Source organism: Corvus moneduloides, chromosome 16 (genome assembly GCF_009650955.1).
Source record: "Corvus moneduloides isolate bCorMon1 chromosome 16, bCorMon1.pri, whole genome shotgun sequence".
NCBI classification, from domain to species: Eukaryota; Metazoa; Chordata; class Aves; order Passeriformes; family Corvidae; genus Corvus; species Corvus moneduloides.
In genome coordinates, this window is record NC_045491.1 from 9,550,111 (window position 1) to 9,565,386 (window position 15,276).

The following is a 15,276-nucleotide window of genomic DNA, read 5'->3' on the forward strand; positions in this document are numbered from 1 at the left end:
TCACTGCCAGTCCTGCAGTGGCCATGGGGCAGTGCAGGTGTCCCCACGGCTGGCACATCCATATCTATGTCCTACTGAGTCCTGCTTGTTGCCCCGCCCGCCTGCTCGGGCAGTGAGACAGGACGATGTCCCTGCCTTGGTGACCCTGCCCACAGCCCCGTCTCACGCGGGCCACCAGCCGAGCTCTGTCCCTGCCCGTGCCTGGGTGGTCCCTGCGCATCCCCGCGGGATGCAGATGCTCTATGCAAATGAAGGGCCGGGCTGGGCCCTATGCAAATCAACATGCAAATCGAGGGGGGGCGCGGCCGCGCCGAGGGCGCGGGGGCGGGGCTTGCCGTGCCGCGAGGCGCCGGGGGCGTGGCCGGCGATGCAGATGAGGGGCGGGGCGGCTCTGTATGTAAATGAGGGGGCGTGGCCCGGCGGGCGGTGTCGGAGCCTCCCGCCAGCTGCGGGCAGCGGCCCCGAGCGCGGCCCCGGCAGCGCAGCCGGACCAGCCCCAGCCCCGCCGGACCAGCGCCACCGGAGCGGGCCGGGCCGGGCCGGCAGCCCCCGCACAGCATGGCCGAGCCGCCGGCGGCAGCGCCGGCCCCCGAGGGCGAGGAGGGCCCGGTGCGCTTCGCCCGCAAGGGCGCCCTGCGGCAGAAGAACGTGCACGAGGTGAAGAACCACAAGTTCACGGCGCGGTTTTTCAAGCAGCCCACCTTCTGCAGCCACTGCACCGACTTCATCTGGTGAGCCTTCCCCTGGACTCCCCTCAGCCGCTCCGGGACACCGGCTCGGCGGGACATCCCTCCCCGTGCTCGCCCAGCCCGGTGGGACTCACCCTCGCCCTCCTCCGGGCACCCCTCCCGTCCCGGCTCCCCTCATCCCCCGCATCCCATCCCGGTCCCCCCGGTGCCCGCTCTCCTCCGGCCGGCGGCTCCGGGCAGGGTCGTTGCGCCGCGGGGCCGGGGCCGGTGTCTCACTCCGCCTCTCTCTCCGCAGGGGCTTCGGCAAGCAGGGCTTCCAGTGTCAAGGTGAGTGTTGCGCTGCCGGGGGGGCCGAGGGGGCCCTCACTCCGTGTCCGCCCCCCGGGACCGGCCCCGCATCTCCCTGCGGGCGGCATCCCCGCGGCACCGGGAAGCAGCTTAGTCATTTTTTTAATCAACAGAGCAACTAGTCGTGCCTTTAAGCCGGTCGGGTCTCGTTAGCAGAGATAAGCGCCCAGGACTTCAGCTAAATCCCCCGAAAAAGACTGAGGGGAGTTTGTTTTTAATGTACTTAACACCAAAACATGTGTTTGGGTGGCAAACAGGCTGGGCGAGGGCTGCTCCGGGGCTGCAACTGCGCAGCCGGCGAGGACTTGAATGGCTTGGTTGTGTTGCTGGGGAAAAAAAAATGAGGCTTTATAACAAAATACGTTGCAGTAGCCAGGTTACTGTGACCATAATTCTTTGTTCTGATGATGCTGAGATTCTGGAGGGGCTCTTCAGGGACATCTTTAGGATGTCCCCTCGGGAAATTGGGCTGAATTACCCAGGCGTTATCTGGTTGCTGTTGTAGCCAGCCCAGCTGGGGGCTGCTCCTGCTCGCAGCTCGCCCTGTCCTGTGGGTCCCACCTGTGTGGGGTTCACCTCTGGGCGTGGGGTTCAAATGGGGCCGATGCTCGCAGCTGCTGGCAGTGAAATTTTGCTTTTGTGAATATTTGGGACAGAGTTTTATTTTGGTGGGTGGCTGACTCCCAAGCTGAGGTATTTGGCATGAAAACAAACCTACTTTAGAGCTCTAAAAGACTGCTCCTGGCAGCTGTCCTTGGGGTTTTGGTGCGGGACACTCAGGGTGCGAGGTGCTGCGGTGGGTCCGGGTCTTGGGGGGGTTCCTGTAGCTGTGGGCAGAGGGGCTTTGCCTTGGCTGCTCTCAGGAGCACCTCTGCAGCTGCCTGTACAAGCAGTGTAAGTCTAATCCAATTTAAATGATGCTGCTACTCATCCTTAACACTTACCACACGAATATAACCTTAAAATACCAAAACCGTCTCCCTGCCACCTCCCCAACCCCAGCCTGAAGGCCTGGACAGGTGTTGGCAAGCAGAGAAAAGTGGATGTGGAGATTAAAGCGTGTCCTAGGGCTGTTTCTCAAGGTCACAGCTTCCCCTGGTACCTGAGGTTTCACACATGGGCAGTTCAGTCACATCACTGAGAGAAATTCTGCACACCTCAAATCTGTTGTGGGTCTTCCCAGGCTTACCTGGCTGTTAATTCCCTGACTTTCCTTACAGTGACGGTGTATTTGTGCAAACACAATGTCCATGAAATCTGGACTGTGTTGGGGAGCTGGTGGGGACCATGTACTGGCCCGACAGGGTTTGCCTGCGTTATTTCTAGAGCTCTGCTGAGTTCTACCTATCGCATCCAGGGTTGGATAACTGGCACCTCTCCAAGTCTCTTCCAGCTGTCAGGATCTGTTATCCAAACCTGTAACTGTGCTCTTGCTCCAAGGTTTATCCTTAGATGTTTTTAGCCAGTGTTGAATCAGCCCTCAGTGTGAGGACAGTGGGTGGGCCTGTGGAGGTGTCGTGGAGGTGTCTTGGAGGTGTCGAGCAGTGCAGTCCTGGCCCTGGGTCGTGGGGCAGGAGCCCTTGTGAGCTGCAGTGACACCAGTAGCACTGCCAGGAGCCTGCTGTGCTCAGTGACATCCCTGAGGGTGTGTAACTGCTCTGTGACATCCCTTTCTGCCTTCAGAAACCCTTTCCAGGTTACTCTGGTGTTACAGACGGGAATGTGCAATAGGGAATCTTTACTGTGCAACAGGGAATTTCACAGATTGAGGTCTGCAGACCAGCCCAGTCTTTACTTTGCTAAAATCAGTGAGCTGTGGATTTCCCCAGATCCCACCTGTGAGGTGCTGGGGTGCCCAGGTGAAGGTGCTCCCGTGGGTGAGGCAGCTGTGGGGCAATGCCCATCATGGCCAGGGCAGGAACAGCTGTGCCCTGGGGTGGAGGACGTGCCGTGTCTCCCTGCAGGATGCTTCCAGCTTGGGAAATCAACACAGAAGTCTCTCCCACTGCCATTTGCGCTGGAATCACAGCTGCCCTGGGGCTTGTCCTGGTGGGAGGCGGAACTGGAGGTGCTAGGGCTGGCACTGCCCTGCTTTGGCTGTGCCAGGGGGGCCGTGCTCATGCTGGGTTGTGCAGGTACCGCCAGCTTTGGGTTTGTGGCCCACAGGCTGTGCTGCAGCTGCTGTTGAACTTGGTAAATATTGACATGGAGGCAGAAAACCCCAGGGCTGGCTTTTGTTTAGGGGTTCTTCAGCCCCATAGGGCTGCCAGGAAGCTCTGGAGTGAGGGTCTACCTCTCCCTTTACTGAATGCGGCTTTAATTCAACTTTAACAACTTCCCCGAGTGTTTTATTCCGTTGTTTTGTGGGATGGCTGGAAATGCAGCTGGGGCACATGTCTGTCTGCTCTCAGCTGTTCCTACTGCTGTGCTCGCTTTAAGTAGGTTTTCACCTGTGCCCTGATTTCTTTCTAGGGCATTTGCAATAATTAGATTGTTAATTAGCTCATTACTTGTGACTTTTGGCAGGAAGTTAGCAGAAACTGACTCTTTGTAGCTTGAAATACTAATGGATACCACAAATGCCACTTAATTGCCTGCTAATCTGCTTCTTATCCTCGTATACAATCTCCTCCTTATCCTTGTACGCATCTGAAGACTTCCTGGGCCAACGTCTCTCTTGTGAGCCAGAAAGTGTCTGAGTGTGGGCAGGGGAGGTCTGTGCACAGCCGGTCCAGGAGCAGGGCTGCTTCTGGCAGGTCAGCAAAAAGAAATCAATATCTTGTGGGTGTTGGAAGCTGAAGTGCTGAGGATGTGCCTGGAGCTGCCAGGAAGATGAACTCTTCCCGAGGGAAGCTCGATGGCCCCTGGCTGCCTCTCAGCCCGTGGTACAGAGGGGCTTTCTGGCCCTGCTCTAACGACCTGTTGTAGCTGGAAGGTGTAGAAACTTCTCAGGAATAGAGAAAGGGAAGTGTGTGTTCTCTCCCCTTCCTGGGTTTGGGGATTCATCCAAGCAGTATCAACACCAGGAATGCATTAGGAGGGAGCAGCCCCTTGGTGTCTGCAGGCTGGGGAAGAAACAAGTGGCCAAGTCTTGGTTCTCCTGCTGCAGGAAGTGCTGTAGGATGGTAAAGGAGAGGGAATTGGTTTGAAAGCTTTTGGGAGTGAAGTTCTTGGTCGCCTTCTGGGAATGTGCTGCTTCTGGGAACTGGCAGCTTTCTCTTTCCTGCTCGTGTTTCCCCCACCTTGGCATCCTTGGGGGCCATTTCTCCTGTTGTCCAGCAGCCCTTGGTCCCTTTGTGGATCAGAGTGCTGAGGGGGACGTGCGTCCAGGAGCTGGATTTGCTCGACCTGGAGTCACTGTGGCTGGGCTGGGCTCCTGCCCTGGGGGCCTGGGCAGAGGTGAGGAGCAGTGGAACGTGATTCACACTTGGGAGCAAAAAATAACCTGCATCTGTTACTGCTTTCATGTGTACAATGTAGAAAAGATCTTGGAAAGGAGAATCTTGATTCTTCCTGAAGAGAAAGGGGGGAAAAAAAGCATCCTTTGGTAATGGGTGCTTGGATCTCATGCAGTAACTTTTCTGGGGAGAATGTTTACTTCTTGTCCCTGCTTATGACTCAGTAAGCAAAGAAACTCTTTAGATTAGATCTCCTTCCAAACTTCATGCCACACAGAATTCCTCCCTCCAGGTTTTCCTCTCCCTGTCCTCCAAGGCCAGTGCTCTTGTTCTGTTTTGTGTTTTCACGAGTCAACATCTGAGACCAGAACTGAGCAGCTGGTAAATGTCACCCAGGCCCTACCTCTCAAGCAAGTATTTCTCTCTTGTTCTGTGCCTTCACAAGCCACCCTTCCTCCCCCCAGACGGAAGTGAAACCCATCACACTTTGCTCTCCACTGCAGCTCGAGCCACTCTGCGAGCTGGGCTCGGCACCGTTCAGCGCCGGCTCTTATTGACTGTATTAAACAAGTAAGAAACAAAAGCAAAACAAACTCCAATCATTCGGAGTTGCCTCAAACCCAGTAATTTCGTGTCAACATATTATGCACACTGGAGAAATGTTAGTGTTCAAATAGACTAATTAAAAATGTTACTGCAATTACTTTTGCAACACAAATGATGCTAATTATATAATGCTGCAGAAATTGGAAACATGATTTCGGAGGGTTTTTTGTGTGTGCCTTGCGGTGGTAACGCAAGTCTCGATGCTGGAGCCGTGTCCCCGGGGCAGCAGGAGCCGTGTCTCCACGCAGAGCCTGGGGCAGCAGAGCCCGTGGGGAGCCTGTCCCCGGCACCAGGGCAGTGCTGCAGAGCAGGTACAAATAGAAAAGGGAAGTGGGTCTGGGCTCCTGCGCTGCACAGATGGGCTGTGGTTCTGCACAGCCGAGTGAACACAGAGCTGGTGGGAGCTGGGAACGTGTGCCCCTTGGCAGGGCTGCTTCCCGGGCTGGGTTTAAATCCTGTCACCTGAGCTGGCCTCCCTAATCCCGCTCTTCCCTGCGCTGGATGCCTGTGGCTCAGGGCAGCAGCTGGGGAGGAGGGAGGTGGTTTGGAGGTAGTTTGGACGTGCAGCCCCTCTGGCAGTGCCGGGGCTGTTGGGCTCGGCAGGGACAGCTCGGGTGCAGCCCCGCTGGTGTCCCCGTGCAGCGCACAAGGGCTCGCTCAAGTCTGGAAGTGGAAGTGGTTTGTCTTTCCCTCCCCCCTGCAGTTGCAGGGTGGATTTTTCTTTCTTATCTCCGGAGATAGCTGTCATCCTAAAATGATCTTGGGCCCGGATAATGAGGTGGTCCGTTTCCTTCCCGCGGTATCTGTTGCTGACTGGTGCCAGCCATAGGATGCTGGCTGCGGGCTTTGGAGCTGGCCCGTGGGCATTTGGGTGCCTTGGGGTGGCAGGAGAGTTTGCAGCACATCTGCCGGGTGCCTGTTGGTTCTGACACCACTGCAGAGGTTAAACAACCCCAGTCTCGAGCCTCTGCCTTGATGGTTCTCCAGCTATTGAGTCTTCCTGGGGAATTTAATGCCTGGGCTGTCTCTAAGGAGACTTCTCAGCAAACAGTGCAGGCAGTTCTGCACGCCTGCTCGCTCACACATGTGATCCTACAAATTCCTGCAGCACACGGGTCCCTGGCAGGGTGTGTAGGGCATCCTTTACTGGCAGCAAGGTGTGGGCGGGTGCTCACCTGTCTTGTCACCAGCAGAAGATGCTGTGAAACAGAGCAAGACCTTGAGGGTTTGGTGTCTGCTGTGGAACAGGAGGTGGGTTTGAACCTGCTCTCAAAACTTGGTGTGAATTCTGTTAACTGCTGGGGTTTCTGTAGGAACTGGAGGGAGGGGAGTTGCGCAAGCCCTTGCTGTGGGCTGCTGCCCTCCCTCCTTCCCAGCCAGCACAGCTCCTCCTCCTCCTGCAGCTCAACAGGCAAAAATCCGAAAACGCTGGAGAGGCTCCTCTGTGCCATCCAGGCCCCCATCAGATCTATCAGCAAATAAGTGGCATGATCACAATGACTAAGAAATTAACTTCTGGCTGTGCCCATAATTTAGCGAGGGCAGGATTGCCTGAAACGCGTTGTTATAAGGGGTGTGATCACAAATGTAAGGTGGAAGTGCTTTCCCCTGGCCTGGATTGAAGGTGTGTGGTAATGAGAAGGGATGTTCACAATAGTAGGTGGGATGGGATTGTGCCCAGGAGAAGCATTTGGGTGGATTTTCCTGCAGCAGCCAGTTGTGAAAGGATTAGTGCTGCACAGGGACACAGCTGCCAGACTCCACCGTGGGCTGGTGGCCTTTGTGTGCCTGTGGTCCAGCTCAGGCCCCAAGGGCAGCATGGAGTGTGGTGGAGAGTGCTGGCGAGATTAATCTCTCCAGTGTGGCTTCATGAGTCATTATTCTGCAAATCCATAAATTAGAGCCACTCAGAGAAGGGTGAGTAAGGAGCTCCCTGTAGGGGAAGAGTAACCACAGGTGCTTGGGCTGCGTGTTCTTTGTGCTCTTTGAGGGCTGCAGGCTGCCAAAAACGAGCTCTTTGGAAAAGGCAATAAAACAAAACCAGGGAAGCAGGAGTCCTTGTGTGGGGTCCTGAGTGCAGCCTTGGGTTGCCAGCACTGTGTTCTGGGGTTGCCCTGTGTGCTGCCCCACAGCCCTGGGTGATGGGTGTCCTGTCCCACAGCTGGGTGAGGGCAGGGGACAGAGAGAGCATGGAGAGCTCCAGAGCCCCTCCAGACCTTTCAGGTGATGCTGTAGGAAAAAAAGCCTGGCCAAGGACTTGTCCATCCCCTGGAATGGCCTTGTCCCATACTTTGAGATTTAGCAGAAACCACAGGCCCTGTGTTCCTTGGGGTGATGCAGTGCCCTCGCACCTGGTACCTGAACAGAGATGTGGGGCTGGGGCATCTGGACTTGGGTGTGACAGAGACAAGAGCTGTCCCTCGGATGTCCCTTTTTTCAGGGAAAGGACAGCTGTGAGCTGCTGTTCCCCACCTCTGAACCCATCCATCCATCTGTCCATCCATCCTGGGCTGGGCTGGTGTTGGTGGCCTCTGTGCCTTGGCCAGGAGTCCCTGGAGGCAGAAAGGTGATATGAACATCAAGGATGTAAAATGACACAGTAACTGCCTTAGTTTTGCAGTGGCCCAATGGATGAAGGTGAAAAATCTCTCTGGAGCTCTTGAGCCCCATCAGGGCTGGTGTCAGGGGCTGCTGCCCCAGCAGAGAAGGGGAGAGACGTGACCCCGGTTGGCCCTGTCCTGCCATCCCACAGGAGCCAGCACCAGGAAGTCAGTTTTTCCACAAGAGCCACAGAAGGGATGGGGGAGACAGGAAGAAAGCTCCGGTGGTGGTTGGTAGCAGCCAAATTTTGTGTTAAGCAGAAGCAATTCCCAGAAGTAGCTGTGCTGGCTGTAGCTCTTCCCGGGAAGGGAAGGCACTTGTCCAAACCACAACCTGCTCCTGCTGGGCTGTACCCAGAGCCGTGCAGGGCAGGCTGGATTTACCCAGGTGATCGGGATCCCAATGGGCACCATGTGGAGGAGCAGCTGTGGGGTCTCTCTCCGGGGAATGCTCTGTTCCCTCCTGCTGTGTCTCATCCCAAGGAGCCGAGGGCTGTGGGCAACAAAAGGCTTTGACTGTGGTGAGGGACCTCAGCTCCCAGGGTACCTGTGGGGGGACAGAGCTGTGCCCTGGGAGCTCCTTCTCTCAGCACCCCAAATGTGTCTCCCCTGGAGAGAGGGTGGCCAAGGCTCGGCTAGACCAGCCAAAGGGATGGCTCTGCCAAACAGCTTCCTGCTGTGTGGAGGTGGCTTCTTTGCCTTTGCCGTGGTCAGTCCTGGGCTGTTGGGACCACTTTGATGCAGGCTCTGAGGGACTTATCCATCCTGGTTTTAGACTGGCCTCCACTGGAAAAATGAAACTAATTTAAATGTTCTCCCTGTGAGAAGGCACCTGAACTCAGTGTAATCAATAACTTGCCAGCAACACCTGCTTTTCTCCTGCTCGGAATGACTCCTGTTCATGGGTGGGGAGGAGCTCGAGGAGCCCTCCCAGGCCCCTCTTGCTGCAGCAGTGAGCCCTCGCCATTGCTCCCGACAGCTGAGGCCAGTTCCCTGTGAAGGGAAATGCGTTTCATGAGAGTGACAGCTCTGCTCCCGCAGCATCGCGGGGCAGATGGAGCTGCTGCTCCCGCTGCTCTTCCCTGGCAGCTGCAGGCTCTGCTGGGCACTGTCCCCGGCCACATCCTGCTCCGCAGTGCGGGATGGCCCCTGCAGCCGCGTGTCACAACCGGGGACAGGGCTCCCTCCGGGGTGACACGGCCAGGGCCTTCCCTTCCCTTCCCTGTCTGTGGAGCGCCTCTTGCCTGGGAGCTGCCCGGGCTGGGCACTCCCAGCTCTGCTCCAAGTGCTGGTAATTCTCTCTAGGCCAAGGTGTGGCTCCTGCCCTCCTGGGCTCCCTGCACAGTGCAGGTGTTGGGCAGGGGCTGGCAGGACCCAGGTGCTGCCCAGTCCAGGCTCTGTGCCCAGGCACTGACCTCAGGCACTGTTCTAGCTCTGCTCAAGCTGTTTGCTTTTGAGGGATTTCGGGCTGACTCCCTCCGCTGTTTATAGCCATCCTGCTCTTCCCATCATCTGATAAAAAAAAAAGAAATTCCAATCCATCCTGATACTGGAATCAGTAAGCGTTAGGGGTGGGTAACCTCGTTAGCCTCTTGCTTTCAGAATTTAACTCCTGTGGCCCAGAGCAGGAGCCTTCCTGCCCCAGCCGATGGGCACTGACTGCTGAGTGCTTAATGCTTGTGAGCTACATCTTGTCAATTTAAATAATTTGCTTCCATATTTGGTCTTGCTTTTGTGCCAGATTTATACATCTTGTTTAAATCTGACAAGCAGAATATACTTGCTGCTAATCTGAGCTGGACAAGGCAGTGCCTGCCAAAAAATCCAATATTAATAAGCTCCAGTACATGGAAGTTACTGGATTTGCAAACTTGACGCTTGTTATGGCACAGCTCCCTGAAAATTGGCTTTTTTGCATCTACTTAAATCTGGGTTTTTCCAAAGAGTCAGTCTGTGAGCTTCCCTCTTTGGGTGGGAGCTCCCTCCCCAGCTCAGTCTTTGGAACAAGGGAAGCTTTCCAGCTCTAAGCAGGAGATGAATTGCTTATTTTTTGGGGTGTGGTTGGGAAAATGGGGGATAACTGATGTCTGTGCAGGGAGATCCTGGGAGCAGCTGGTCTGGAGCAGGAGCCGTGTGCTCGGGTGGCTCTGCATGTGCTGTTGGTCAGGACTCATGTTTGAGGACGTGGAGCTGCTGGAGCGGGTCCAGAGGAGGCCACAGAGCTGCTCCCAGGGCTGGAACCCCTCTGCCCTGGAGCCAGGCTGGGAGAGCTGGGGGTGTTCACCTGGAGAAGGCTCCAATGAGACCTCAGAGCCCCTTCCAGGGCCTAAAGGGGCTCCAGGAGAGCTGGAGAGGGACTGAGGACAAAAGCCTGGAGTGACAGGACGCAGGGAATGGCTTCCTACTGCCAGAGGGCGGGGGTTCATGGGTTATTGAGAAGGAATTGTTCCCTGGGAGCGTGGGGAGGCCCTGGCACAGGTTGCCCAGAGAAACTGTGGCTGCCCCTGGATCCCTGGCAGTGTCCAAGGCCAGGTTGGACATGGCTTGAAGCAACCTGGGACAGTGGAAGGTGTCCCTGCCCATGGCAGGGGGTGGAACAAGATGGGCTTTAAGGTCCTTTCCAACCCAAACTATTCCAGAATTCTATGATTCTATGTTTAAAATCTTCAGTCTCTTGTAGTTCTGCTCTCGTCTTCCTACATTTGATATTTAGTCAGCAGCAGGGAAGCTAAAAAAGATTCAGATATCTAAATCTCAGCCTTCAGCTGTTCTTCCTCTTCCTCATGCTGTGTTGCCAGTGTGTTCCAGCTGATCCTGCTGGTGGATTCCTCCCTATCTTATGTTGCCATGTGAAAGGATGCAACAGGAATAGCTTCACCTTTGTGGGAAACAGTTAAATACCTTTATTCTGATGGTCTGAAGAGAGCACAAGCACATTGAATAGCTGACACTCAGAGCACATGAACAAATGCATTTTCATGATTTCCAATTATAGCAGAAGAATGAGAAAGTGAGGTGGTGAAGAGGAGTGAAAATCGTCCTGGCTCCCCTGAATGGCTTCCTGCAGCCGCGCGGTGACATCGCGATGAAGTCAGGCTGGGAGCGGGGATTGTTTTATAATATCACTGAGGAGCCGGAGTGAGGGGGAAGTGGCCCACGAATTTCATTTGCATCACTGAGTGGATTAGCTCCTGACGCAGTGCAAAGTCATTATTTACTGTGTCTCCAGCTCCGGTGCCTTTCCCAGTGCTGCTGTGGAGAGGCTGATTCAGAGCTGGGTGCAGCTCCTGCCTTGCTGGCGGGGCCCAGCACTTGCCGTGTAAGCAAAAGGATGGTGCTTGTCAAGGCTCTGAGTGTTGTGTTCGCCCCAAGAGCCTGAGTAATTTGGGTTTAGGTCTTTTCTTCCTCTGCATTCATTACACTGAAATATTTCAACTTGAGCTTGGCTTAGGAAAAATCCCTGGCAATAATCCATAGCTCGGCCTTAACCGAGAGTAGCCAAGAGGGGGAAGGCTGCCTAAGGGACAGAAGTGGTGCATCTGTGTCCCCGCTGGCTGGGGCAAATGCACTGTCCCCATCCTGCAGGAGGTGTGCTGTGCCATGCTGTGCCGTGCTGGCTGGGACAGCACCAGAGCCCCTCTGTCCCCAGCAGTCGCTTTCACTCGGGATAAGTCACTGTCACCCACAAGATTTCTGTGCAGCTGGAAATAATCCCCAAAATGGTTATTTATAACTTTCTGTGGCTTGACACCATTTTTGCTATGGAGATGCCTTTGCTTGGTCGTGATGATGGAGATGGGCTTTGGGAGAGGCTTTGTTTTTGTTGTCTGCCCCAGCTTTTGTATGGGCTCCTTGGGCAACCAGCCTTGTTGGGGGAGGGATCAACATCTCCATGTTCACTTGGTGTCTGAAGAATTGGATGGAATACCTTGCTTTTGGGGGGTTTGATTGGAGCCAAGTGCTCCTTCATGCAGCAGCTGTAATTGCCAGGAGGGTTCTGAGGATGGTAGGAGCTGCCACAAGGAACATCCCTGTATGCAAGGGGCAGAAAGGATGAGCAGATCCGTGTGTCCCCTCCCCAGCCTGTCACGGGAGATTTCTGCCCCAGGAATGGCTCTAAAACAGGACTAATTCACATTTGTGTGATCATGTGTCTAAGGACCATCTCCAATAGCTCAGTCCATTAATCCAAATTTGTCTTGCTCACTTGTCTTTGATGGAAAGGAGCCTAGGGGCAAGAATCTTCTGGAAAGGAAGCTTGTGAGTCTGTAACTGTGCGAGTTCTCCTGGGTGGGACAAAGTGACCTTTGTGGTGATGGTGGACCTGATTTGGACTTTGCTTCTGGGGGTTTTCCCTGCCTTGGACATGGTATCTCCGTGCTCATGGCCTGGCAGCTCGTGCTGTCAGCCACCCTCCTTGGAGGCTGCCACAGCCCTGTCTCAGAAGCCTTCGTTCCTCCGTCATCACCTCCTTGATGCAATCTCCTCTTGGGTGCAGGGCACAGCCCATGTAGCTTCTGGAAGACAAACTCTGTGCTGGAACAGACAACTTCAGGCTTCACCATCGAGTCTGCTGGGGCTGCCCCTCACCCTCCAGCTGCCTGGAGCTGCTCCATGCCGCCGTGTGTGGGGTGGGCTGAGGGATGCACGTCAGCCTGGGGACAGAGTCTGGGGGCTGCTGCTGGGTAGGGGCCAGGGGAACGGGCTGGAGAGCAGAGCTGGCTCGGGGTGCAGGCAGTGGCAGGGTTTTGAGACTGGCCACCTTCGGAGCTGCCCCTTGGCCCCATGGCAAGGTCTGGACACAGCGGGATGAGCTGTGCTGGCAGCGAGCTCAGCACTGGGAGAGCTGCTGCCTTCCACAGCCTTTCCTGGGCTTGGAGGGAAAGGTGCAGAAGGTGGGATGCTGCTTGGAGAGGTGCCTTTGAACCCATCCCCTTGTGAGGAGCAGAGATCAGTCCATGGTGCCTCTGCCGTCGGCAGGGAGGGCACAGCCACAGCGGTGACAAGGGCAGAGCTGCCGACCTGGTGTCTCCCAGGGCTTCTGAGGTGGAAAAAGTCTCACTTACTGGGTCATTTAGAGATTGAATCTGGGGTTTTGGCAGGAGGAAAGGCTTTAATTAGCTGCTGCTCAGTAGGGCTGCTATTAGATCTTCAGAGCAAGATGCTGCCGGACTGGAAAAAATGCAGCAATAGCTCATTTGCTCAGGAAGCCATGATGGTGATTTGCATTTTGGTCAGGTGGTGAACCCTTGTAGAGAATTTTTCTAAAATAACTTCAAACTGTAGTTCAGATTCCTTCCCTCTCTGCAACTGGGTGGATGTCTGTCTTGGTCCCAAACACTTCGGGTGTGAATTCCTTTGTTTGCAGCGCTTGTTCTGCAGGGAGGGAGGTGAGGGCTGGGCTGTGGACATGTCCTATCAGTGAATGCTGCATGACAAATGGCTTTTGTCTCTCCACCTTGGAGCAGAATTCAATTCTCCCCTATTATATACCTAAAAGGATTTTTCTGCTCTACCAGCAACCCCTCTGCTGACCTGAATACCCAGGAGACATGTAGTAGGGTAGGAAGCTTTGCAGTGCATCTCCTGAACCTCCGCTCTGCTGCTGGAGAACAAGGTGCTTTGAGATGCGTTCTAAATGCTTTGAAATGTATTTTGGAAACTTTTTGGGTTTCTCCTGTGTTGTCAGCTTGCACAAGTGCAAAATAAGAACAAATCTCCACACCCTTGGGCTGGCTCCTGCTCCAGACTGTGCCTCAGTGTTGCCCACGAGGTGAGAGCGGCAGCTGGTGTCACAGGCTGGGTGTTTGAGGGCAGTGGCTCTGTCGCCAGGGCTTGTGTTGGGCAGGAGTGACCATGTCTCAGTGATGTGCCATGGCAGGGCCCTCACAGGCTGTCCTGGTCCCCTGCTCACCTGGGCCATGGAGAACCTGAGCTGGCTCTCCTTGGGAGCAGCTTCTGGCCCTGCCTGGGTCCTGCTCCTCCCCGTGGGAGGATTGCTTTGATTTCATCTTTGTTTTTGCTGTGAATGGTTGCTGCTCCTTTCCCAAAAAAGAGCTGGAAATTCCCACCTGTTTTGGCCTCTGTGCCTTGCTTTGGAAGGTAAAGTCCCTCTGCTTTCACCTGGCTGCAGTTTGGCCCAACAGGTTACAAGGCAAGAGGCTGACTTATCTTTTAGGTCATTTTAGCCGTTTCCCCGGGGTGGTGTGAGCGTCGCCTGCTTGTGTGGGTGGGAAAAGTGGGATTACGTGGGTGACATAACGCACTGCGGCACCTCCTGCCGTGGGGACGGGTCCCACAGAGCAGGAAGGATCCCTGTATCTAGTGGTGCTTGCTGGGATGGGACAGGAGCCACAGCACAACATTCCTGGCCAGCAGCAAATCCCGGTGCTGCCCGTGGTTCCCGGTGCAGTGGAGTTCCCTCCAAAACCATCTCCCCTCTTCTGGGCTTTGTAAATTTGGAATAAACTTAGTTTCTCTGCTGTTACTATTAACTGAGTCCGAAAAGATGAAAATAAATGCCTGTTGGGAAGGGCAGGCTGACTCACTTTCTCATTCTCCTGTAAATTTCCATTTAAGTTTCAGTTTAAGCTCAGGTATGAGGGGAGTGAAAGCCGGTAATTTGTGACAAAAACTTCTATTTTAACTCGCAGTAGAAGAACTCCCTTTTTAATTGCAGAAATTATAAGGCTGGGATTCTTGTAAAGGAATACTGGCTCCAGCGGGTACCTGCTGGCTGCTTTGGGTGCTTCACTCCAGGGCTGCCAAAGGGAGCATCACCCTGTGACTGCATACCCCACCCAGGGGCTGGGGGGGCACCTGCACAAGTGAGGGTCCCCTTGACCATGCTCTGGTTTGCTCTCGCTGTTGCTGGTGTGGTTTGTTGGGGTTGGAAGCAGCTCTGTTGTGTGATGCTCCTGGAAGAGGCCCAACACCCAGTCCTCACTCCAGCCAGGACTTTGTGGCTTTGTGGTGTCCCCCATCATCTCTCCCACCTCCAGGCTGGAGTTTGCAGCCTTCTCCATCATTCTCCATATGCAACCAACTCCATAATTTTGGTCATCTTGCCCTTTGCTGGACCTCTTCCTGCTCTGTGCTGTGGGTGGAGGGGCTGCCCTTCATCCCCCCAGGACTGGGGGCCCCTTCCTTGCTGTGGGGCCTTATCTTATTCCTGGATCAGATGCCTCAGGCTCTGCAGCAAGTTCTTCCCTTATCACTCCTGCCTTGGCTGTAATTCTACTTCCACTCTGTCAGAGTGAAACAAGAAAACTTCTTTAAAAAGCAAGAGGAAAGTCATGTGAGGGAGCAGTGTTGTGTCAGCATTTACAGAGGGTTCAAAATAACGTGGCCCATCTGGTCCATTCCGAAAGGGGAAGCAAAGGGCTCCCAGCTGGGGCTTCCCTCCTTGCCCTGTGCTGGGGCACCCAGGAAACTCTGTGGCACCAGTTGGATGGTGGTGCTGGCTGGATTGGAAGGGACTTTAAAGCCCATCCAGTGCCTGCCATGGGCAGGGACGCCTTCCACTGTCCCAGGTTGCTCCAAGCCCTGCCCAACCTGGCCTGGGACACTTCCAGGAATGGGGCAGCCCCAGCTCTCTTGGAATCCCTTTAGGGACTGGAAGGTGCTCCAAGTCCA

At 55.0% G+C, this 15,276-nt stretch overlaps 1 protein-coding gene across 2 annotated transcripts in view; it reads left to right on the forward strand.

Annotated features, from left to right (window-relative positions):
* Positions 1-524: 524 nt before the first annotated feature.
* PRKCB (protein kinase C beta) overlaps positions 525-15,276 on the forward strand; it is a 95,110-nt gene continuing 80,358 nt past the window's right edge. Inside the window, exons 1-2 of one of the 2 annotated variants that reach the window (XM_032125813.1) lie at positions 525-731; positions 985-1,016. In XM_032125813.1, the coding sequence (XP_031981704.1) occupies positions 559-731; positions 985-1,016 (205 nt within the window). In that variant the 5' untranslated portion in view covers positions 525-558. The remainder of the gene's footprint in view (positions 732-984; positions 1,017-15,276) is intronic. The other variant, XM_032125814.1, reaches the window with a different exon arrangement.